At 36.7% G+C, this 26,138-nt stretch overlaps 1 protein-coding gene across 3 annotated transcripts; it reads right to left on the reverse strand.

Moving 5' to 3' along the window:
- Positions 1-5,390: 5,390 nt before the first annotated feature.
- LOC114527831 (dual 3',5'-cyclic-AMP and -GMP phosphodiesterase 11A-like) lies at positions 5,391-24,492 on the reverse strand. Of its 3 annotated transcripts, none has more exons than XM_028549532.1 (23): positions 24,213-24,492; positions 23,045-24,078; positions 15,269-15,358; positions 15,021-15,089; positions 14,611-14,700; positions 14,322-14,498; positions 14,085-14,152; positions 13,812-13,878; positions 13,478-13,525; positions 13,173-13,245; positions 13,001-13,068; positions 12,460-12,552; positions 12,300-12,350; positions 11,916-12,062; positions 10,975-11,082; positions 10,528-10,637; positions 10,143-10,230; positions 9,766-9,866; positions 9,147-9,224; positions 8,838-8,901; positions 8,054-8,131; positions 7,712-7,795; positions 5,391-7,543 (listed from the first exon to the last, which is right to left on the reverse strand). In XM_028549532.1, the coding sequence occupies exons 2-23, from the start codon at positions 24,014-24,016 to the stop codon at positions 7,436-7,438; spliced, it is 2,832 nt and encodes a 943-aa protein (XP_028405333.1). In that variant the 5' UTR covers positions 24,017-24,078; positions 24,213-24,492; the 3' UTR covers positions 5,391-7,435. The 3 variants fall into 3 exon arrangements, with proteins under 3 accessions (XP_028405333.1, XP_028405334.1, XP_028405332.1); XM_028549533.1 differs by having other exon boundaries at positions 24,169-24,492; XM_028549531.1 differs by having other exon boundaries at positions 23,045-24,492.
- Between the last annotated feature and the right edge of the window lie 1,646 nt (positions 24,493-26,138).

Consider the following 26,138-nt stretch of genomic DNA (forward strand, 5'->3'; position numbering starts at 1 on the left):
ATATGAAAAACAATGTACGTATATTGATAGTCTACCGTGATTAAATAAATTTAAATGAAAGGAAAATGAAATTAAAGGAATGAAATCTAAATCCGCAGCGGTGCACATATAGATACAATAAATTGAGCAATTTGAACGGAGAGTCAATAAAAACGTCTATAATACGTCCGGATTACTTAATGTTCATGCTCCCACGATCCCTGAAATACAATTCCATGTAATTTAGAAGATCTTTTAAATTCGCAAAACAGCACTGGATTTCTTAGGAACTTTCAGGCTTTTCATTTTCTGTCCATTTGTATGTTTACAATCAGTTCAGTCAATCGCACTGCTTGATAAATGTATATATAGCCTAGTTGACGTTAATTATTCCAATCATCAAATTAACAATTGATCATAGTATGAAGTTAGCTGATGCATACATGCATTACATACACCATATCCTACATGTGTTGCATGAATAAGGAAGTTAAAGAACTAAACATAAATCTTTCCCCGGGCGGCTATTGGCCAAAAGGTAGATTCAGCTTTCCGTACATGGTCTGAAGATGCTTCAATGCTTTCAATTTATCCTCGCGATCTTCTCCATCCTCACAATAATCATTAATGGCGTTTTCCATCTCTTGGTAACTTCCAAGCTCTGGGTGCGCCAGGTATATAATCGATTTTGCTTCAGGTCGTCCACCATATCCAAAAACCAACTTTCGAACATTTCCTTATCAAGATCATTTAGTCGTGCGGTTGCTTGCTCTTTGACACCTTCTTCATCTCTCATTTTTTCTATCTTCCCTTGCAAAGTTTTCAATTGCAAATTATACCGAGCCCTCCTACTTGCCCTATCTGTACCAGGAAAGACATATTCTGATACAAGCGATTCCAACTTGAACGCAATTTGACCAACCAATAATCTAAGCCTTTCTTCTTCGGATTGCAAATGCTTTTTCTTCAGGTCGTTGACAATCTTCTTCGTCTCTTCGTTGTCTCTGATTAGCTTCTCATTCGCTTCCTTGAGCTGTATCTGGAGTCTTTCGAAGTTTGCAATAATTCTTTTCATTTCCGCGTTTTCCACCATCAGCCTTTCATTTGCTTTTTCTAACGCTTCTATTCTTATTTCGTATTCATTTCTGCATTCATCGTGATCTGATTTTATCTGCCTCATCATTTCCTTCCAACTTTTCGCCAGTTCACCAAATTTCTCGGACATATCCGCTGTCTCCAGCTTCGAGTTCGCTAAGGCATCTGTCATTTTTCGAACCTTTTCACGCAGCGAAGCATTTTCGTCTGTCAAATCTTCCTGTGTGCCAAAAATGTGTTCAATTATATTATAGGCGCCTAATCATAAAATCACAGCGTACAGTAGGTCTAATTTTGCTAGATTTATACTCTTAATACAGAATATATATAATATAATTTTATGACCTGGAATTCTGGAAGAGCTATTACCAATAATTAATACTTCTTTACTGACACCGTAGAAAACAGTGTGTTTACAGTTTTTACTTTTGGCACGAATGACCAAAGTCGCCGGAAAGTCGCCCGCACACGAGAGCATAGCTCTTGTGTGCGCCGGCCGGGTCGGGTAGCTAGGAAAGGCATATATAACAGCGAGCATCAAATTTCATACAAAAGCCAACCGCTGCTATATGAAATACTTTTTGTTTTTTGCATTTTGTGCTTACATTTTGTATGGCCAATGCTGCTAACGCCGTACGATCTCTATTGAGCACACCACGTACTTCTATTCTTTGCAGCTGTGCATAAGAAGGCTATAGAAAAAAATTTTATTCTTCACTGCACCAATTATAAGCTATGTGACAGTAAAGCTAATTTCGATGCACAACCTTCTATAAATTTCACAATACATTCCTTTTAGTTTTCCCGTCACTTAGGAAGTAAACTTACCCTATTTCTTTCTTCTGTCATTGAATGATCAAGATTACCTGAAAGTTCTGTACCGTATGGAGAAGTCTATGGAGGAGATAATTAACACCCTGATACAACAAAACACAGCAACAATTTTTACAAACAAAATTTGGATATCCAATGTGCATATATATACTGGCTATATATAGGGTCTACATGGTCACATACGTGAAATAAGACAAAATTGAAATGATAAAATGCTGAGGAAAATGTGAGGTTGTTTCTAGACACATTTATGTCAAGACACCTAATATACTTATTTCCATCAAGCTACTTATAGCAATTGTCAGCGAGTTAATCATACCCTGCACTATAGCACAATCAGTTAAGTCAAGATCAGCCGAGTACAAAAGCAGACTGTGTTGCAGTGTTACACAAAGACATCGTATTAATTAAGAAAATCTGTTGTCATGGATTTAAATCCATTGCGTCAATATGACAAATGATCGAGAAATCACAAGATTTCGAAACTTTTTGCATCGAATATACTCAACTGACTAGGAAGCCACAATGCCAATAGTAGTCTACTGACAGTGAATTTACTGACGTGACTGAGAATTTACACGGTTTTAATTCAGGAGTATAACATTTTGTCTAAAACATGGGATGAGAAAACCGTTTACTTTACGCAAAAGGGCCCCTACATTTGTGAACGCTGAACCAAGAGGTTATACACTCTTTGCCTTTGGAATTTTCTTTATTTTATAATGTTTAAGGTTGATAGTTATATATATAGACATTTTTTATCCGGTTAAAATTGATCGATTAAAGTTTCAGGCTGAGCAAGTAGAAACATGCATGATAACAAGAAATAACGAGACCTTATGATGATATGATCGTATATCATATATAATTTTATATAGTTTGCATGTGAAACAAAATACACGATTTTTGGAGGTTATATACGAAATAGTCATATACGAGCATTAAATAAACTTTAAAGACATATTACAGGCACAAGTCGTATAGATATTAACCATCAGTTTTCTACCGACGCATATACTTCCGTGCATGTAAAAACTCGACATGCATGCGGTAAATGCCTACCATGTTGTTCGCGAAGAAGACGAATAAACGAGCTTTAGATAAATTAAATCGGCAATTTACGACGCAAGAAGAAAAACCATCGATATTTACAGTTTCACAACAGGGATAAACATTAAATTCTCTAGTTGGTAAAACAAAGTAGGGCTGTAAGGCATGTATCTGAAACGGATCGGATTTCTGAAATTGGCGGCTGTGTTTATCACACTATACTATACATAGTCCATATAGCGCTGCCGGATCGGCGTTGTACTTGTTTAGATCTCATGCATACAATGACATACGTAACGAACTAGAGAGCTCGTGAGTTTTTAGATGAAACAGCCTGTGATGTTTTAAGAGAAGAGTACCAATAATGAAACGGGTTATTGTTTCGTTAACATCGTACAAACGAAGCAAGCAGTCAACTTTTGTTTCTAACAAGCCTTCCTTTTTACAGCAGGTTACCCCGCCATATCACTAGTCATTATAAACTGATATTTTATAACGATGAAACTAACTTGTAATTGAGGTAATGCCATTGAGTTTCCCAAACACTTTTTTCCAAGCTGTCACTTTATACTGGAAAGGTATGTCGTTAAATTTTCGACACGAGATAACGCGATATGGTTTTGCCTCTTGGCTCAGTATTTGGATTCAGGTAAGCGACACAATAGCAACGATGTCTTTCGTTATTAAAAATCACGTGAGACATCTACTGATGCAATGTTGAGAGAATCTCAGACGAGGCATATTTGAAGTACTGATGAAATAACAAAATCCCACAACGCCCTCCCGACTGAATTATTAATAATTCCCGGAAGAAATTTTTGTATATGACGCATACGTTCCGAGAAGACTCCAAAAAAAATTCCAGGGCAAGGTCGTCGTCAAAGAGAGTATGCTAGTGGAAACATACACAGTGGAAACACCTTGGCCGATAGCAGAAAAGTTTTGGGGATCACTTTAACTATAAGGAACAATATAATTATTCAATTGGGGCCGGTTGTATCAAGCCCGTTTAGCTTAAACGGTGGTTGAGTTCAAAATAGAAAGCAAGTGTATCGTTTTATTCAACAAGCAAACTCAATGTTTTTAACCTTAATACAAAGATACTGTTTACAACTACATATTCAGTGCATAATAATATTCAAGTTGACTCATTCAAGAGAGACGTGAGATCTCGAGTGTTATTTAATTTTGACTTATCCACAGTTTGAGCCAAACGGACTAAATACAACCGTTCCCTGCATGATTGTTATATTATGATTATAACATATATTGATTGAGCACTCTAACGCCTAGATCTGGCCTGCATGGACCAGGTCTAGGACAAGTCTAGGTAATATGTGCCACGTTCACACTGTCTTCCTTGTTGATGATATCGGATAGCCAAAATAATTGACAAAATACTTGGAAAAACCCCAAACTCGCCGAAAAGTGGTAATACTAGTATGGATCATACTATTAAGTTGAAAATAGATCAGGAATAAGTAAAACCCATTCCCATTACAAACATCGTGCTCCAGGTCAGGTCTAAGGCCTGGTCCAGGCCGCCTTCTGATGGCCTGGATTTTGTGGCCTAGACCAGGTCCAGGCCTGGTGTAGGGCAGATAAACAACGTAATCACCTAGGTCTAGGTGGCTGGTCCAGGCCAGGTCAAACCACATAGCTATAGTGTAAACGCGGCTTTAAAGGCCTCCGATTTTGTAATCTTTGAATATTAATTAATGCAGTTTTTAATTGTTTCACAATTCTAGTACTTTAGCTCGTTAACCAGCTCGTCAACCAGCTTAAACAACCGTTCGACTAGGATGTGTTTAACTTTCCTAGGCCTAAAATGTCGTGCTTCTCGTTCATGTGCCGAACGCAATTGACCGCAAAGAAAAAGATGGCGGCAAGTACATTTTAATGCATTGCGGGCATTAAGAATGATTGACTGAAAAAAGATGAAAAACTCCTAACGACGTGAAATTTTAACACAGCGAAGAAAATAACTTGTCTGTCTAACTAATAATTTCTCTGTATTGCCTGTCCTTTAAAAGACGTCAGTTCGCTTTTTTAAACGATTTCTGACCGCAATGTATTCTGGTAAAATGTACATCCGCTATCTTTTTTGTTATGGTCAATTGCAAGAATAGATAATGAGTAAGTAACCACCACTAAGCCAGTTGCTCTGCTCTAGCGCGCACCGGCCTTATAATATAGTACTTGAAATACATGCATGCAGCAACCCCTCTCCATTTTAAACGAAGCAAAATATTTCGTGCGCAACATAGGTTTGCATGTTCAACGGACCTTTCCCCTTTTAGCTTTCAACCGCGCAATGCGTGACGGTAGTTAATTATCAAGGTCAATTTGAGTTGTGATTTTGCTATTTTCAACTCAAAGTTGCTTAATAATCAACTACCGTAAAGAATTGCGCGCTTGAAAGCTAAAAGGGGAAAGGTCTATTACGCAATTGTAGACCCATTGAGATTTTCACTGATTTATCTATCCTGTCACATCAAGCCCGAGTTGTATCAAACATTCTCTCGTCTTTCGAGAATATTTTCGAATATAGCCTATATGGCAGAACAGGTACATGCTTCGCTTCATGATACTGGTATAAGATATGCTGGCTTCAATGATTTACGGAAAGAATACTTTAAGCTCCGTTTACGCTACACTCAATTTATCGGCACGGCACGGCTAAAATGGGTACCGTGCCCATTTCATGGGTTCGCGTACCCATTTTTACAGCCGTACCGTGCCAATAAATTGACTGCATGTAGTGTATTTCTTTATTATCGCGTGCATTATAATTGCAATTTGTAATATGCTATTTTCCAGGTGCGTGTGATTTTGCTGCTGTACAAATATATATATACATTCCCAACCCTGTTTTTCCAACGTACGATTCTATATATTACTCTATACTAACCTACAGTAAACTTTCCACTTGCGCGAAGCTATTTGCCATCTTCTTGATAATTTGGCTGGAACCATTAGGAACAATAGGAACAATTTACATTACAGCGTCTAAAAGATCACGAAATAATTCGAAAGGGAAACAGACAGTTTATTAGACGCCCAGTTACGAATGGCCAGACGAGTTCTGTCGCTGCTTCAAAACGAACATTACTGCCAAAACTAGCATATTAAACAGGCTGCATGAACTATTAACTTGTCCGTTAAACTGCAATCGCTGGCGAGCGAATTGTACAATTATGGGGACACGTTGTTAAACCAAAGCACCGTCCCCGATAACTTCTGTTCAGAAGCCTTCGACTATTCTAAAGGCTTCTTTCAATTTCAACCGAACCGTACAGTATGTCTCTTTCCTAAACAGGCCGACAAAACTGGTTTCCATTCGAACGTAATTGTCGTGAACATGTGAATATGGATGATGCAAACAATAGAATAATGCCATGTGCATGTGTTTAGTCAAGAATGGCTGATTTGAATACCAAAAATAAAGATATATTTACATCCTAACGATTTTACATCGATTAGAATAACTTTTTACAGACAATCTGACAAAATGGAAACTAGGCTAGAGAACTAACGACTCTGAAGCAAGAGAACATGTCACGGCACATTACGATACGTCGAAAATGAAAACCAATTCGTATAGACCTGTTTCATGAGTAAAATTTCACATGTGCATATCAACATGTATATTCGTCAAGACGAATACATTTAAAAACAATAGATAATTACGCATTCCAGCTCATTATCCATTGTTTGTAAAAAATAATGTGCATGACGTATAGGCGTGCATGATCAAAAATACCAGAATTCCCTGCTAGACAATCGAGAGAAAAAATGGAATTCTTCATGACACACCGAAACATTTGAGGTCATATAATGCATATTAATGCACGTTTATTTGGCATATGTGAAATGTATATAGCGTAAAGGTCTGTTCACACGATCCAATTTTGTTGGATCCACTTCACTTCTGACGTATGGGATATAGTCTGTTATTGATAAAGCAGTACTGCATTGGCTTCAGTGCATTTGCTGCCCATAAACATCATAAGACTATAAAACATACATCAGAAGTGAATTGGATCCAACAATATTGTATCGTGTGAACAGATCTTAAGAAACGCGCCTAATCAGGAAAGTAATGAGACAATTTTACCCAGGGTTTCGACCTAACAGCTGTTTTCGCCGACATTTCTCCGGCCAAATGAATTTTATCGTTCCAGATGGTTCCAACCTAAAACGCGAGATTGACCATTTGCATCGCGCGATAGAATCGGCTAGTGGAAAGCGACTAGTGGAAAGCGGCTAGTGGAAAGCGTCTAGTGTCTCGAAAGATAATTCGTGATGATCAACAGCATTATTGACCTTTGCTCGCATTATTTCTCCTGATGGAGTGTAGTTAATCATTATCAGTCTTCTCTCGTCGTGATGGGCATCTGCATTAACGATGCTTCATAAGAGGATTCGGTGTCAACATTCATACTTCAAAATACTGATCACAAAATTATCTCTTCACTTATACTTCCGCGCGTAATGCTGCATTCTGCAATTGTTCCCATCGATTTCTGTTTGCAATGGCTCCGTCAAGAAGTGGTTTTAGAGCGGGATTGACTTTTGCACAAATCTATAGAGTATGAGGAAATTATATTGAAACGTTAAACTATTGTCTATTATATTATCTAAAGAGAGAAACTTAAATCAATGCATTCATGCAGTGAACTCTAAGTAGACTGACCGTATATCATGCATTTACCGTAGACCGTATACTTTTCGAATGATAGGTATTACTTACCCGAAAGATAGGTATTCCAACAGAATCAAAGAATTGGACTTGCATTTTTGGAAGTTCGTTCTTCTTTTGCCTATCCATCATCGCCTAATAGGTAACAACATTGTTGGTTACAAAATTTATCTATAATAATAACATCTCGAATCAAAATAAAGAGGCATACACCTCCGACACGTAATATTATATGCATGGACATAATATGGCGAATCCATATACACGGATTATTACAATGAGGTCTTTCGATCACAGGTATTATAATTGCTGCGAGGTATGAGCAGTGCTTGAACGAAGACGATAAATTGTCTGTTAGTGTGATTTTTAAACAAGATATATATATAATCTTACAGGAATATCATTTTCATTGAATTTCTCCCTTTCAATATCACCCTGCTGGATGAATTCGCTTGTGACTAGATGTACCACCTAGGATAAAAAAAAATTATTATTCATTTAAAAGAATTCGCAGCCTCTGATTGGCTAATAGCCATGTGTCATACCTAACGTGTGACGTCATAACGTGCGATACGACTTTTTTCTTGCACGCTATTACGTCATAACGTGTGACAAATAGTCGTATCCCACGTTATGACGTCACATCAATGGCGAAAATATGAACGTCCCAAAGGAACGGGAATGTGAGATCGACACAAATTCAAGCGAAAAATTGAAAGTTGTAATTAATGTTCATTGTTTTAAATAAATTATAAAACAATTATCAAATTCAGTTTTCAGATGATATGAAGAATTATCAAGCCTTTGTTTGTCATTATCAACCTCCTAAGCCTTTGGCTTCGGTTGATAACCACAGACTTCGGCTTGATAATTCTTCATATCATATTCAACCTCAATCAAAAATTGTTAAATATCAAATGTATATACGGTTGTCTAATCTATATCATCGATTATACCATTGCCACTGCCCGATTCTGGACAATGTGGCCGTGGCGTAGCCAGCCCGACAATTTAGTCATGCTATGCTAATATTTTGGTGTGCATTGACTGTGAAAACAATAAATTTGTAAATAAATGAATAATGATAATAACATAAAATTTGCATAGCATGACTAAATCGTCAGGCTGGCTACGCCACATTATGTGGGTGGATATCAGCGAATAAATGACTTCTCACCTCTCGTTGTATATTCCAAGGTTTAGTTATCCCACAAAGATCACACGCTGTCATCAACATCCCTCTATATTACAATACACCAAATAGACATTTAGTGCATGCGTATCATGTGTTAGTGTTTCTTTAGGTAAAGTACGTAGAAAATTATAATTATCGTATTATATATATTACACCATGTAGTGAGTACGTGTCTATAAAGCTACACGCCTAACTCCAAAGGAGATATATACACGAAGAAATAATGGTAATATTTGTAAAAGAAGGAAATAATGGTATAGTACTGTTACTAGATTAATTGTCAGTACATACCTCAGCAAACTTCGATGATCCTCATTTTCTAAATTCAATTCCCCATTTTCAACCAATGGGAAAAAGGTCGAACGGTACCTACGAGAATTGAACTTCATTATGCGTATACATTTTAAATCACTTTTGATCCCAGTATTTAAGCAGAAAATGCTAGAAAAATTTATGGCGTAAATAGCGAAGCAGATGAAATATTTTACACCCTTTTTGGTGAAGAAGAATAAACAGTACTGTAATTTGTAAAAGTACACAGATGAAAAATTTAAAATCTAATCACGCATTGCACTTTATTAGACTACTGACCGAAATTAATTCACAAACATTCCGCATGCATGTCAAGAAATTGAGGAAGAATCAACCGTCTCCATGCAAGTACCCAGGTACCCTATAACACATCGAAATTTCTCAGGGTACGAGTCCCAGAAGGACTTGTGATGTCAAATTGATTTTACTGTTTTTATAGTCTTCCCTTGTTAACAATTAATTTCCGGTAAGACTTACAATCTTATAGCAAAGCGTGAAAGTTTTCGATCTTCTCTGACTCAGACTGCATGTAGTATGAACAATATCTCATGCAAAAAGTGTCTACAACTATATTTGTAGTTTATTCACTTAGACGTACTTGAAATTGATTGCCAAATCAGTAGAAAGAATTGAATGTCGAAGCAAACTTATAACTTTACGATAGCTCTGTGAGGAGAGATTTTGGAATATATTGTGGCCCTAAAGGAAAAATATAGCATGAAAGGTTGCCAAATTATAAATGGTATTCAAGCAACTACACTAAGTCTAAAGAGCAAATATACTGACTTATTGCATATGGAGAATGCAAAGCAGGGAAAATGTATAATGTTTCAGTAAATTAAATGAATATACCCCAACATGCAGTGACCCTGTTTATATCTCTATTTCTTTATAACCTTTGTAAACTAATAACTAATTTAAGCTATGGTAGGCACGCACGTTGTGTCATAACTAGATGGAAAAAGGAAAACTCACCTCTGTGTTTAGGATCATTATTGTATGATTAAAATGATGATGTTCCATCACGCTGGTACCATAAAGCGTTGCTAGTGGGGATGCTGTTCTGTTTGAAAAGATTGATTTAATTTTAACGAAAGTTTACCTAGTTTTGTTCAAAATGTCCTTTTATAGCCGTCTGGTAGAATGATAGTATATTTCAGTCAACATTCATCACTTGGCCTTTGGCAAACGATGCGGTTTAATCAGGATTAAATTGTTTGCACTTTTGTATCCGTATAAATATCCGTAAGCAATCAACCTTAATGCCGTGGTATTAGAACTTATACAAAATTTACAATTCATACTCATGTGTCGTGTTGTATACATAAAGTATTAGGTATATAGATATGTTGAAGCATACTTTGCTTGAAATGCATTGTTGGTTCCCCGATGGTCGACGTCATGACACAGGCACCCAGCTAGTAAGGCCAAACACTCCAGCTTACTCAAATACTGGCTCATATTCCCTCCCTTGATTGCGAGAAAACATTCGAATATTAAAATTTGGATTCACACAAGCAGTTTTCGGTGAGATTTTTCGTATTGCTTTATGCCTATGCAGAGGGTGATTGAACGAGTCATTGGTGATTTACTTAATTCTGGTCAATCTCTGTTCCCTTTTTGAAATAACGGGCGGCGGTCTGGAAGTCAGATTTCGTAACAATAGACGTATTCATCTTAAGGGGACGTTCCATTGCATTGATCTCAATGTAATAATAGGTCCTTATCCACTTGTTCACGTAATTTGAGTGGAGGGAATCGCAAACATGTGCATACTGCTAAGGTCTCGCAATATACATGCACTCACCGATAATATGGCAAACATTGATTGGGCAACATTAAATGCATGCCTCCAATTGTGGTAGATGACATTCCTGTAGTTCTTTCGTGTAGTTGTTAGCCACCAGCATAACGTCTAAGAGAAGTTTCAAAAAATGCCTTAAATAATTGAAGCAAATTATCGGATCGATTGTGCATGTTGGCTATATTTGCAGTTCGTTTGATATTTCCGCATTCACCTGACTAATTAATTTTAAAAAATTGAAAAAATAAAGTCGAATTTGAACAAAACCATTGAATGAAAGACGTTTAATGAAAAACGTGGCCCGCCTTTTTGGCCGAAGGACATTTGGGCTAAGGACATCTAGGGACCGACAGACGTTTGACCGACAGGACCTTTCACCGACAGGATATTTGGCCGACAATACATCAAGCCGACTGAACGTTTGACCGAATTTTTTACATTAATTTTCTAAAATAACGCTCCCGGGTAATGACTAATTGGATTTGAATCATACCAGTTAATATCCGACTATGTTGATATTAAAGATCAGTTAGAATTTATATCGGAAGATGGAAGATATCATCTTCGCCACGATCGATGTCGTATCGAAAGCCTTATAACTCCTATATAATCCTTAAATTCCCTTAAATCCTGACCATATTAAGCGATGTTTGATAGGAAATTCAAACTGAAATTATATTCACATTATTTTTTTTATTCGAGATATATTTTCTATTCAGAATTGTTTTGAAATTGAACACATATTCGGATTTGCAAAAAGATGCAGAAGCAACCCGAGCTCGTTCTCTTCTATCGAGATTCATTGAAAATGATCGATGACAACGAGTATTGTGGCAGCGTATATTCATTCACATTCGACATGCAATCAAGCTTTGTGAAAAAAGTTTTGAAGCGCATGCAGGAATAGCATGATATTTCCATGAAATAAGTGATCCTATACATACCTGATAATCGATGTTGAATTCTTCGATCAAACCGCACTCCATAAACATTCGCACAGCAGCCGTAAGCATCTGGTCGGGATCCAAGGAAAAATCATCGAACTTCATGCTACCTAAATGAAGGCTCGACTGGGATGGAATCAAGGAAAGCTAGACAATGAAAGAATGATAAAACGGCATTGGCAGAAACCCGAGAGAAATCAATTCTGCAGACTGGGATTCTATCGCTTCAAGGGGCTAAAAATCTCTCGATATATAGATAGGTCATGAATACTTATATCATGCACCAAGACAGAATGTATGCATGTGAACTCTGAATAAACGCAAAACACTCAGTCGAAGGTTACAATTGTAGTTGGAAAACAAGCAACCTTGAACTAAAACTACCTTCAGTTTTTCAACCTCCATCTGAGGACATTTGACGTGGTAAGAAAGCACCTGGTTAGAAAGGAAACACGGATTTTAGGATTCGCGCACATGTAATATACCCTGCATGTATGATAAAAAATCATGAATGGAATGAAATGAACCGGCCGTTGTTGCATACCTCCAATGCAACTTGCTGCTTTGCTTTGGCTTTCGCCATCTGGTCATACAACATCGTATTGTTAATACCAAGCCCACAAAACAGGACGATTGCCTAAAAAGTTGACAATGCAAATTATATAATGGGCGAATACATATCCGTGGACAAATTATATAATACAGCCATCCAATTGTATAAGACCAATTTTTCGGTCATACAATCCCTAATGGCAATGCTACGATTTTTTATGAACGAAGAATTGACGTTATAATGTCATGTATAATAACAGTTTATTCGCGTGATGTGGAGGGGGATGCAATCGTGTGTTTTTCGTCGACTCATCCGAATTCCGAAACGCATATGGTTTTCTAATATACTCTCGAAATCATATTATAATACCCAAACCTGGGAAATGCATGCAATTAGAAATTTACATTGTAGCATATATGTAAGCGAAATACATGCATCATCTTTATACAACATTAAAATTCCTCATCTAAGCGCCCTATTTTCGAAGTAAGTTGTTAAAACCAAAGTGAATTGTCCAAATTAAGAAACTAACCTCGAATAGTGAGATGTCGTTTTCGTCGAACGGAGAATTATTCACCTTGTTCATTAGTGATGCAACACCTAAAACCAAACACCCACGCGTTACATTTATTGGATGATCGATACCTAGAAATTATGATCCTGACCTACAAGCTACCTTGAGATAAAACTAATCATTGTCTTACCCAGTATTTCGGACTTGCTATTCCGTATTGGCATGCTTAATATCGATCTGATTTCGTCACACGAACCTCGAGTCTGTCGCGAGTAATTTAGAAAAAGTTCAGAAAAATTTAGAAAAAGTTATATATCGTATAGGCCGTTTATACGAAACAATACTGTTCCCACACTGGATGAAAATATAAAAAAGAAGGAAACTGACTCACTCCATTACTTTATGAGTCTTGAGTAATCGAATTAATTTTGTGTCATTTGTATACTTCAAAATGATCAAACTCTACAAGCACTGAAAAAACTCTTCTTTACCTACCAAATTTTTTACGTTCGCGTCTTCATTGATGTCCGAAATACACAATGTCTATAATTAGTGTTTAATGCAGAAGATTATTTCAACCATTTCGATATGACAAACTATATCGCCATCAACGAAATTTTAAAAAAATGAAAATTAAATTAAATAACCTAGTAATAAGACTTAATAGAAAATTAAGAGAAGATGCGATATCCGATGGCAATAATTCCAAACAAATTTGAAAGAATTAAGCAGTTTTCAAATTACTCATTAAAATTAATATTATTCCTGAACTTCGCCGTTGTTTGTTCTTAAAAGTTGTATACATTGGCACAAAAGGACATGCACGTACCTTCGGATTCGAAATCACACGCTCACTTAAAATGGTTAAGGCGTTTAACAATTCTCCATTTATATCGCTGTAAAATATGCACAATACCAGATTACATTTAAACATTTATTTCGCAGTGGGGCAGAGCGTGAATCCACCTTTTTCTACAGCACAAAGACCAAGAGATTTTTTGATGGGAAAGGTGAAGGTCTAGTAATTTAGGCATGCACCCTCGATAAAGTGATCTGTAGTTAAAATAAATGTAGCCATTCATGAAACACGTCATGATCATACCTTACTATGACAGAATGTCTGGCCGAGGTTGTTGCTTTCAAATGGAAGTTGTTGGAGAACTTTAAGTTCTAAATAATAACCAAACTTTGTTACATCATTCATGTATGACGTACAGCCCAACGAAATTGTACGCAAAAACCTCAAGAGAATGCATGCTGCATGTCATTGGCGCACGGGAACTGCATGGTCAATTTGTTCCTGACCGTGTTGAAAATATTATATAGTTTAAGCGTTTACCTCAGAGTTCCTATCAGCAAATTGGCCATCTCCCGTTTCAATTAGTGGTTCGTTTAGCAACATCACTGAGCAGTGCTCACATTTCATTAGTTTTAAACTTCGCTTCATAACTCTGTTCACAATTTTACTGACGGACGTTTGCTCTTCAAATATGTCATGAATCATTTCAATCAAAACCTAGAGCCAAAAAGAAAATTCATGGACCAAGGCGAAATAAAAACTGCCTGGACATCTAATGAAATTTTAGCATCTTAAGGATGTATTTTGTTTCACAAATGTAAAATCTTGCCTTATTTCTTTGAAATTCTTTTTGTGACAATTCAAATAGCTGTGCATTCGTGATCCCTATGCCACAGAACGGTAGATATCTGTCACACAACTAAAAAATGAAAATCATCAAGGATCTGTTACAGTTCACATTTCAGAATATATATTTATATTTGTTCGTAACCTGGCAGCAAATAAAAATAACAAAATACATCAACCTCTCGTCGATTTCGTGTTGTTTCACATATCACAAGTTTCACAAGTATCAAACACTTCACAAGACTATATATCGACCGACCGTTTTTTGGCCCTTGAACTTCATATGACGAAAATTGCATTATTCATTTTTGATGTTTTAAGGTTTAAATAAAAAGTTTTTCAATGAAATCAATGAAAGTTTCATTTAGAGAAAAAAACTGTAATAATAATAACCTCTTGGTCTTCTTTGGTAAAAGCGGACGCATCTGGATTTTTGTTGATGAGTTGAGCCACACCGACCACCTTTAAAGAATTATGAACAATCGTTTCCATCGTTTATAGCGTGCTGGGGAGAGGTAGATGAAAGGTAGTTCACTATTTTGACCGCAAGAAACATTTCTCAAAGCAATAAAAATCGCGTTGGTCTACTAAAGAAATGATATAGTCGGAGAAAGAGAGATTTTGCGAAAGCCTTTCCATACCTCACCATCACTATTTTTGATTGGAGTACAGAGCAAACTCTTCGTTCGATAACCAGTCTGTTTATCAACTTCTTGGTTAAACCTTGAATCCTGCGTATACACAAAACGTGAAACAAAACCATTAATTAGGACAGTGATGATTATTACTCGTGCTCTTGGGGAGCGCGAGTCAGCGGTTTCGTCGTGTGTAGGTCGCGTTTTGGACCTCGATGACCCAATAATGCATTGCGCACTTGTATCGAAATCTCGCAATATGGGCACTGCTGCATGCGAGGAGTGACGAAATGTAATTATCCGACAATACAACTTATACAAGCCACATTTTACAAACAATACGAAGGATGCAAATGCCAAAATACATATGCATGCACAGAACACATTGATTACTATACGGTGCAACGTTTATATATTGCTTGGTGCATGCGATGTTTACTTTTAAATTCCTATACGAAAGCAAGATTTATCATGGATGTTTTGCCTGGCTTAGACATACAAAGGTTTATAAATGCTATTGAATCTCTGCAGCACGAGTGTACGCTAAGCCGGCGTCTTGTTTCTTTACACAATTTGTAGAACACTACGCGTGCATAAATACATTTGTTATCTGCAAAGCCTTCGGTCTGTAAACCCAAGCCTTCATTGATTGTAATCTGTTTTCCAACTTTTCGTATTATCTCACCAGTGAGTCTGACAGCGTTAATATCATTAAATACCCTAATATTCCCTGAACTTTCTAAAAGCTTATACTTGATCCCACAACCTTTTTGACGTGTGTGATTTTAAAAACAAAGCGGGCTGTAACAAAGAACTGCATGGGATAAATAAAAATTAATGCCTTGTGTTATTATACATTTGAATCAATGAAAAGATATAATATACTTTGAATATTTCAAATGAAATTCGTTACGTATGGCGAGCAACTACAGGTATAGCATGCATGAAGGCCTCTTCTAAGGGATATTCAATACTGCGCACTTGAATTATCGTAGCTATAGAGACCGAGGACTGGAGGTGCTATCGTGATGAAAATATTGAGATATCTCAAATATATGTCATCACTGAAATGGCCAATACAGATGTACAGATATTTAGGTAAATTATGTACAGCTTCGTATATATACATTTTCCAACAATATTTTAACAACAATAATTTCTTTCGCACGGAAAGTTACCCCTTCGCCCCGCCGTTGTTGAATATCAACCTGATTTTTAAATATATGCTCTATATAATCATCCTCAAGTCGATATTTTCAAATTTTAATACTGCATGCACACAATAACAATTACATACTGTACGCATTTCAACACTGTACACTTTCCCATAAAAAACATGTACAATACTGCACGTTAAACCGCTGAACTATATATGGATGTAATGTTCTTACTTCGCAATTTTACGTCTTACGTTTACTATAAAAAACAAGACCATGCATTAAACGCTGGGCAGCGACAAAATGCGCGCACAGCTGCTCAATGAAGAATATGTAGATGGTAACGATAACAAAGAATTTTCAACACCATAATGTGTGTGTGTTTTGAAATGAATTGACGAGATGATTATATGTTGTAATATATCGCCGCAGGTTTAATTTAATGACACGATAAATTTCTTGGCCAATTCCCAATCAACTTATAAATAAATCGCTGGATAACATCGGCTAACTATATGCCGCACACATTGACGCTTAGGTAACTGAATAACTACCGCAGGCATGCATGATCAACTCGGGCGTTGGCGCGCTTCCCTTCTTCGTTTTCCGTGCATCCGAACACAGTTAATGATCCGAATAACGAATGTCGTTCTGCTTTCTTAACATCTAACATCCAAGTTAGCAAGGCGTTAGTTACCAATTTCTTCCGCGCGGAAAAGAAATTTTTCGCTAATATCATAATCAGATGATTTTGCACTAAAATATAAATAACACAAGGTAATTCTTCTCTGGTTTTAAACAAGTGTTGGTTTCTATATGATACAAAAATTCGCATGCGAATTATGTTTTCTTATGGCCTTTCATATTCATGCAATAGCCGCTTAGTTCTCGAGCGTGATAACGGTGAAAATCCCGACTTCATTTACGAATAATTTATCTAAATATATGCCGTGTTTTGCATGATTTCTCTAGGCAACCTCCAGCATCAATCAACAAACCAATGATTAGCAATTTGCAAGGTCGCCGTTTTTTTTAGTACTTATTTCTTCACAATGCACCATCTGCGTTTTCGGTTAGGACAAAATATGCTTTGCCTTAGCATATGCATTAGAAATTATTTTGAATGTGGGATGATAATTTTATCGCCTGTCCTGAGTTAGATAAGCCAAGCCTGTGCGTAATCAAAGTTCCTTCGATTTGAACTGCAAGGATTTTACAATCTTGCAGATTTTTTGTTGTGTGAAACAAAAAAGAGGCTTTTCAAATATAAATCACCAAAGATGCAACGTGGCAACGTCTTTTAATAACTTCGCTTCAAGGCGAGACGAAAAGCCTTCGATCGAAATTCAAACGTCCCATGAGTTTATTGAAGTTTTTTGAACGCTAAAGACCCGAATATGAGCCAAACTTTTTGAGAAAACAATGCTTGGATTTAAACTATTATATAATAACAAATTGTGGGCGCTTACACATAAGTTATAAACGTTAACGTAGGCTTGTTTTTTCACACCAAACAGATTCCACTCTATATTTAATTGATGTGACGTCTTTTCCGCGCGGTCGGACACGTCATATTTTAGATAAGACAAAGAAACCCTGCTTGAAGTTCCCATTGTGTTTTTTTATTCAGCGAATTCGTTTGAAATGAAACCCAGCAACACAAGCCTACGTTTGTAATATGAAAATGAATTACGGAAACGTTATCGAATTTTAATTACAAGCTATTTCAATATCAGAAGTAATTGCACGGTATTTATATAAAAACACGAATACATAGTTTCCGCAATTGCTGACGCAATCTTGTGGCTTAGATTGCTGGGTCAACGATGCTAGAAGAAGTTAAACATATAAAGAATTGCCTTGAACTTGCCGCACTTTTGCCGACGTTTTGAAACATTTGAACAAAGCATATTTTCATCCCATGGATGCACGCATAGCTGACGGAAAAGCATGCCTCCTTCATGGCTAGTCAACCGGCACTTTATAACTACCTATCAAAACGTCCTACAGCAGCGAGCTCAAATTTATCCGGACAAACACATATTATAGAGTATTCACATGATTGCGTGAGCTGTTGGCGTGGGAAAATCGCATATGCAAAATGTTAAACTAAAATAAATAGATGGAAGATAGAGCTGCAAGATAAACACGACTATATATATGGAAATCTGACCTCGAAATCGTACATAGAGCATATTTTCTTTTTTACTTTGTTCCAATATAAACAGAGCATGCACTTTCAAATTTCTTTATACAAGCATGCAGACTTTCATCTTTGGTTTAAAAAACAATTTGAGTCCAACGAATAAAAATGAATAAAGAATAAAAATGAATAAAGAGGTATAATTACTGCTGAATACAACGGGCTGCAGAGTAATGAAATTCTTTTCTGAAATCAAATTGCACTAGGAAACTTGAATTGCAGTCGGATTCCATCGGGTTTTAATTGATGATAAATTTCGATATAAATTTCTTTGACGCATACTGAATATTATTATATAAACCTTTGTTTTGAATTCTTCACATTGAAAATTAGGCTCTCGTTTCGTTGCTGAAAGCGGTTAATAAATGGGTTGTTATCTCTCTCATATACATATAACATTTAAAAGAGCATATTTTATTGCTCGCCGTTGCGTCACTTGCGGACGAAAATAGCATTGTAAAAGTTTTTTCTTCCCATGCAGTTCAGTAATATTGCTGCGAACATGTTATTATGCATGCCCCGCGCATAAAAAGTATAGTTTTAGGAATTGCTTCCTATATATATTTCAAATATATTACGCAATTAGGACAAACAGGCGACCATAAAAAAACAATGATCTTCAGCTTGATTCGCCTTTTTAAACGATTTCTAATGGCAATACATTTGTTTTACTCTAACTAGTGCATTTCTTTTACAGTTTTACAATATAAATAGTAAACCGTACATCGCGTGCAGTGTATTTGAATGCACGTTATTAGCATGCAATAAGATATTATTTCATCAGGTATGTTATGAACGTGGCTCAGGGGCAGTCTGATGCTGTTGACGAAAGCACATGCATGTAGCTATGTTAACAAGTAGAAATGTTAAGTGGAACTAGAAGCGATCTGTTTTTTATTTGCATGTTTACGATTCCCAGCTGACTGTATAGTTACGTGTTATAATTACCGGCTTGCACGTTTCTGTTCAAAAGCGATTTTTAAACGCGACAATTTTAGAGCTACGCTCTTTTTTATTGGGTTTTTAAAAACATTCGACGAAATGTTTTCGACACGTTCGAGAGAGTCATATTACTGCGCGCAGTTTTAAGTAATGAAATAATAATAGGAAAAACAGCTTAAAACACCTAATTATATTTACGCGTGCCGCCAAGACCGTAGCGAAAAGGATATGGTCTTATGCAGGTGGACAGGGGTGTTGAATGAAACGGTTCATCGATTATGCAGTAATCGCAAATATTCATCCTACTTGAGAATACTCTTCCTATATATTTTAAATTAAAAAACAGCTTTTGTAGCATAAAAAATAGATTCATTACTGTATTGATCATTACCGCATGTCCCACTGATGTCACTGCCCAGAATCATTCTCATCGTGGAACAAAAAGTTGTTTATTTTTAAATCTCACGAGCTATTTTAACATACACCTGATGTTGACGCGCGTACATTCATTATTGTGCGTTGTGTGTTCGTGCGTGTATGGTCGACGTTTTTTTATGCTATAAAAGCTGTAGAGACTACTGAAATACTATCGAAACATGTTGGTTTCTTGCATGTATACAATTGTCGGGAAAAGCTTTAAAATTTATTTTCCGTTAAGAACTGAATATTTTGCCTGGTAAACCTCCTCCTTCATTTTAAAAACCTTATCTCAAAATGAACTCGATCGCTATTATAAGTGTTATAAGTGCGCTGAATTTCACCGCAAGAAACTAATTCTTTAAAGAGATATCAAATTGCATTTTGTAAAGTGAATAAATGTCTCGGTAGTTGATATAAGTGGGTTTGAACAACAACTCTTGCGCACTCAAGTACTCAGTAATTCATCGTGTTGTTCATGGTTATCAACTTTGGGACGGTCTATTTAAATTTTCAAGTGAGGACTGAGGTTTCTCCCTCGCACCTATTTTTAGTGTTGAAAGGTTCTGAGAAGGGACAAAAATAACTTTGAGAATATACTCAACTTCGAAGCACGTTCGACCATTATCTAAATCCTAGAATTCTATTATATTAAAATATAGAGTCGCAAAATATAGAGTTCAAAATATAGATTTTAGAGCATTCGGTAATTTTTTTCTGGCATTTTCATGTTATGCATACGTAGAGCTTCGCGATAATTTTTTTACAAATTTTCTTTTGTCATGAGCTAGGCCGGGTCTACGGTATCAAATTTCCAACAGCCGTTGATATTGTGTTTGACTTCACAAAAATACAATCAACATAATTTCGCGGGTGTATAAATAACCTATAAGGCTATATATGCATGTATCTATAAATACTCGAATAAATAAAGTGAAAATCTCACCGACTGAAAAACCAAGAATCTCTATTCATATAAAACATGAGAACGTGTAATATTGAATCACCCCTTAGCTGCTTTTTATTTGCTTTGCAATCACGTAAGAAAATTATATTTAGAAAAGACAACAGAACACGAATTCCTTTCTTGAGAATAGGCACGAAATTATATGGCACGAAATTCTACCCATCTCCAGTTTAAGATCAGGATATCTGTATCCGGATCTTTCCTCCAAGCTGCCAAACGTACATACATTTCGCTGACCTTGGACATATCGATTGAATAATTGAAGTTAAGTGCTTTTTTTAACATTTTCTAGTGATAACTTATCACGGTATAGTGAGGGAATTATAGGATTAGAAAGATTCTCGTACAATATTTTGTTTATACGAACAAGCTATAGAGTTTTTTACGAGTCTAAATATCGCGTGTGTACATCACTGCATAGCCAAGCGTGCATGAAACGAGATAAACCATAGATAAAATCGGTCGTTATTTACTGCTCTCTTGTAGAACCTTTGACCATTAAAACCGAGAGGAGAACTCAGAACTCAGCTCTTGGCATGCAGGTGTTAATAATGCCTCAAGAATCATATCATGCATGGTGAGAAAAGGGAAGGAACATGCTTTCGGTGGCGGCACGATTAACTTTTTTTACTAACTTTATACAGGTTATTTTTAATTTCAAAATAAAGTCGGTACTCACTGAATTGATGAAATTTAATTAATTTGTTCCCGCAAAATGTTTCTTTGTTTCCCAATTTGAAGTTCTGTTTATTTTCTCAGACGCAAATTGCACGTACATTCTTTTCTATATGCACAATTCAGGTGCGTAATTTGTCATTTCCGTGTATGTTTAGTTTTTATTTTAAACAGAAATTGACAGGCTGCATGACAGTGATTAATTTCATTCATTCATAGATAACATGCAGGCAGGCCAAAAGCATAACATATACGACACGAGTATTGCTTTTATATGTTCGTTCGGTAGCTTCGATTGCGATTGACAGTTCCAGAATGAACGAGGTATAAAGAAATTAAAAGAACAAAAAAGAGAAACCTTCCATTTTGTATCTATAGTCGTTCACTCTGCGTGCATCCTTGAGTTTGCTAGGCAAGTTATCGCGCGTGATGACTTTTTTTTTTCATGTACTTGTGCATGCGTTTTCCTTCCGCAAAGTTCATGTATGGGCACAAGAAAGTTTAAAATTTTAAATCTACTTAAAAGTATTAGGATTTCAATGATGTGATTTGACAATATTTAAGAGTACTGAATTTGGCATTCCCTGAGTTTCAAAAGAGAAGATTTAAGATTAAAAAAATCCGTATACATGCGTATATATATCAAAGCCAAAGGCATGCATTGCATGGGGACTGGTTATATAGGTCTTTGACTTTCCCTACATTGCATTTCTTTATCTCTGTTTGAGAAACTGATTACTTTACATCAACGGGATGAGTATACTTCAGGCTTTGTGTTAACCTTTAACCCTAATTGAAAATTCTTGCAGTCGTGTCTATGACGAGTCGGGCTGTTGATTATAACATAATATATACCAAATCGCCGTTCGTATGACCCTACTTTCGATGCGAACTGTCTGTAATGTAAGCTGTCTTATCGAGTTATCTTATGTATGTGCGAAATTATGTATATCATTTATCAGTTCTTAAACGGGTCCAATTATTTTTGTACTATATAGTACCTAAATACACACTAGAACAATAACTATAAAAGGAACTTCTGCCGAATTTGTAATTCAAAGGCCTTCGAGCTTATATTCTGTTATTATGATTTATAAATTTTATCAGCGGATCTTGCACAGGTTCAAAGGTATGGCCACGTAAATACGAACGAAATTAACTGTGGCCTATATAGCAACATTTTCGTCTGCTTTTGTAATCCTGCTATTCTTTGCAACGACGTAGCGAGTGAAGAACATTGCTCACTTCAATCGCAAAAAACACTTGATCGCATGTTGTCATTTCGATTCCATACTCATGCCAATATATGCGTTGCATATGCAGTATTACAGGTATCCGCACCGCAATAGCGTGGATCGCAGCAGAGGCGACATATAAATGCACGTACAGTGATAATTAATGGCTATATGTATTTATCTTACCGCATAAGCATCTTGTATGTTCACAGTTTGGCCAGTCTCTGCGGCGTATCCAACAATCCCTTTGCCCCATGGAACTCGAATTTCGAGGCCGCTTTCGTCGGTTTTCGTACGAAGTCGTATTGGATGCACATCAAATAACTCTGATACCAAACTCCGCCGATTCTTTGGTCCTTCGACCAGAAATAGCGAGCATCGGTCAGCGTTTGTTAAGATACCGATGTTAACGAGTATATTATAGCTCAGTGTCTTCAGGTTCAAATTATTCGCAATATCTTTAATTATCTCGTAGAAGAAATCCTCTTCGTTGTTATGTTTCAGGTTGAGCTTTTTCCCTTGGTCCAAAGACTTCGAGTTTGGTAGCTTGATTCGCGACTCTATAAGCGAGCCAAGCTGAGCAATCGAACGATGCCGTTGTCGTACAAACGGCGCGCCTGTACTTTCGTTGCCATATTTTCCCGAAAAATGCGAATCGGAGCTGTGCTTTCTTATCATCGAGTCACTAGTTTCATCTTCGGGAATCGTTGCATGTATCGGACTTTGCAGTGAATGATTTCGTCTGAGTCGGAAGCCTTTCCTAGCATCCCTGCCGCTCGACACGGGCTCCGAGAATCTCCTTGCATATTTCCCCTGGCCTTGATATCGTAATAATGTTTCGTCTGCGCTGTCCACCAGGTCATCTTCTAAACACGAAATATCCTCATTCTTACCGTTCGCACTGCTGTTATTGTTATTGTTATTGAGTAAGTCTTCTATACAAGCGCCAGGCGTCTTTATGTAAATACCGTGCTTTTTACAAGTATTTTCGTTCAGGTGAATCCATTTAAGGACGAACTCTACGGTCGCTTTTCGTTGAAAATATTCCTCTGTCCATTCACAATTTCCATCGAGCCATACCTCAACTTGTTCGCCACACAGTTTTATCTCTTCCCTCAACAGGTTCACGTCTGTACTCGGTGCTTTTTGTTCATCCATCGCACGATATGACACATTTAAAATACAAACGATAACGCGGCCATTTATTCGCCAGTCAGTATCTACAGCGTAATAACAAAGAACACATATCTTCAGTAATTAATATAAGGGCCTGCCGTATTGAAGTAAGAACGTCTACATATAATTATAACCTTTATATGACGGATTTATACTCGGACACAGTACTAATGGTTACCTGCCAGTATTCGTGCGACGACCGGCTAAGCTCTGAATGTTTTGTTTAAGTTATATCCAGTATGAGCCAATCAACACCGCGTGTGTTAGCCCTAATATATGTAATACGATCCACGAGCTAAATTTGTTGTAGACACCGGGAACCACAGCTATAGATCAGCGAAGATGCCGGAATGTCTTAAAGGGAAAGTGATTGTTTCATTTGCTCTCAGACTTATGAAAGCAAATGTCAACATAACGCTGAAGCAACCAAGTAACCCCTGAAGCAGCCAAGCGGAATAAATGCACAGATAAATTGATCGTTTTCTAGGTGTCATCAAAGGCAACATGCAAATTTTATATTATCGTCGGCCGCTCTTTGAGTGCGATCTTCCTACGCCGATCAGGAGACGTGGCCAGTTTGTAAATGACTATACGATTTTCATAATATATGCGTGCATGCATATATAGAAATTCATTAACACATAGTACATATACAATGAACGCAGCGCACAATATCTTTACCGCATTTCAATCTTGCATGCTTGGTTATGTTTATATATGGAATGGGTTGGGAAAAAAATTAAAAATACACTGTATAGTAATTGAACTGGCATTATTCATGTGTCGTCTTTATCGTCGAATCAAAAAGCGTTTGTTTGGATTTACGATTGTGGCATGCTGGCATGCATGCAGTCAGGCGAGTGTTGAATTTTTGCCATAACCAAATACTGATTCAGCAAAACTTGGCTATATATAGTTTTGTAACGGCTGTTCACAATCAAGACAAAAACAAAGGTTATGACTGGTCGTTACAGACGTACAAATTAAGAATAATATGTAATTTCTATCGACTATTCATTCGTTCACTGACGAGTTTAACAGCTGATGCATGGACATGGTTTGCAACCAGATTTATACTCAAGAGAGCAATTTATCGTAAAGCGAGAGTGTCCGCTTGTGGTGATGCTGATATGAAAATTAACATGTCTTTGTTCCCGTTTTAAAATTTAAATACTGCATGTCTGATTATCTATATTGTCTAAAACAGCAAAGTTCTGATTTGTAAAATACTACTTCCTAATTGCGATTTCAATCAACCTTGTGCATGCAATTTTCGCACGGCTGATATAGGCATCCGGCGGCGAAATTCGTTAGCCTCTTCGTGTTTACAACACATGCAACAGAAGGCGATTGCATATTGTGAGGGTCATGTAGCAGCTCAAACAAGGTGTGTTGCGAGCAATAGGAAACAACCTTGTTCAAGCTGCTACACTACAGTGATTGTGATAGTTCACACTTCGACACATCTTTTCTTTCTCTTCATAAAGAATATCCTTTGTCTCTGTTCTTTGCCTTTTGCTAGGGCAGACGGAACCGGACGAATTTTGAACTGCATCCATGGCTCCTTCGTCGCTATTCTCGTGTGAACACATAGAACCTGTTCAAATCTTTTAACAATAATGTAGCTATATGCGTTATTATTTCGGGGTTTTTTCGAGCTTCTTTATATATCGATCGTTTCCTAGCATCGCTTCATTTTTTTATAGCCAAGTAAATATATAATAATATATTACAATGAAATTAAGTCTTAAAATGAAGAAAATTATGTTTCGGCTTCGAGTTCGTACCATCTCTAATTTTAAGAATTTTTTATCACTGCATGCACATATCATCAGTCATCACAATGGTATATATAGTATAGATTGGCATGCAGGACATGATACAATTGGTACCAATTGGAGATTGGTAATTTAAAGATGGAGGAGTTGTAGAGGGTGTGAAAAACCTCTCACAGAAAATTTCCTGTATTTTTGAGTCCCTATATATATGACTTGATTTCCAGCATTTTGGGGGACAATTACTGACTGAATCCATCTCAGAAGAGTGAGATTTGTTGAGAAAATACCATAGTTATCACTGCACATCTCTCATTTTATTACTGCAC

Source organism: Dendronephthya gigantea, unplaced genomic scaffold, assembly GCF_004324835.1.
Source record: "Dendronephthya gigantea isolate DGI-Jeju-01 unplaced genomic scaffold, DenGig_1.0 000047F, whole genome shotgun sequence".
Classification (NCBI taxonomy): Eukaryota; Metazoa; Cnidaria; class Anthozoa; order Malacalcyonacea; family Nephtheidae; genus Dendronephthya; species Dendronephthya gigantea.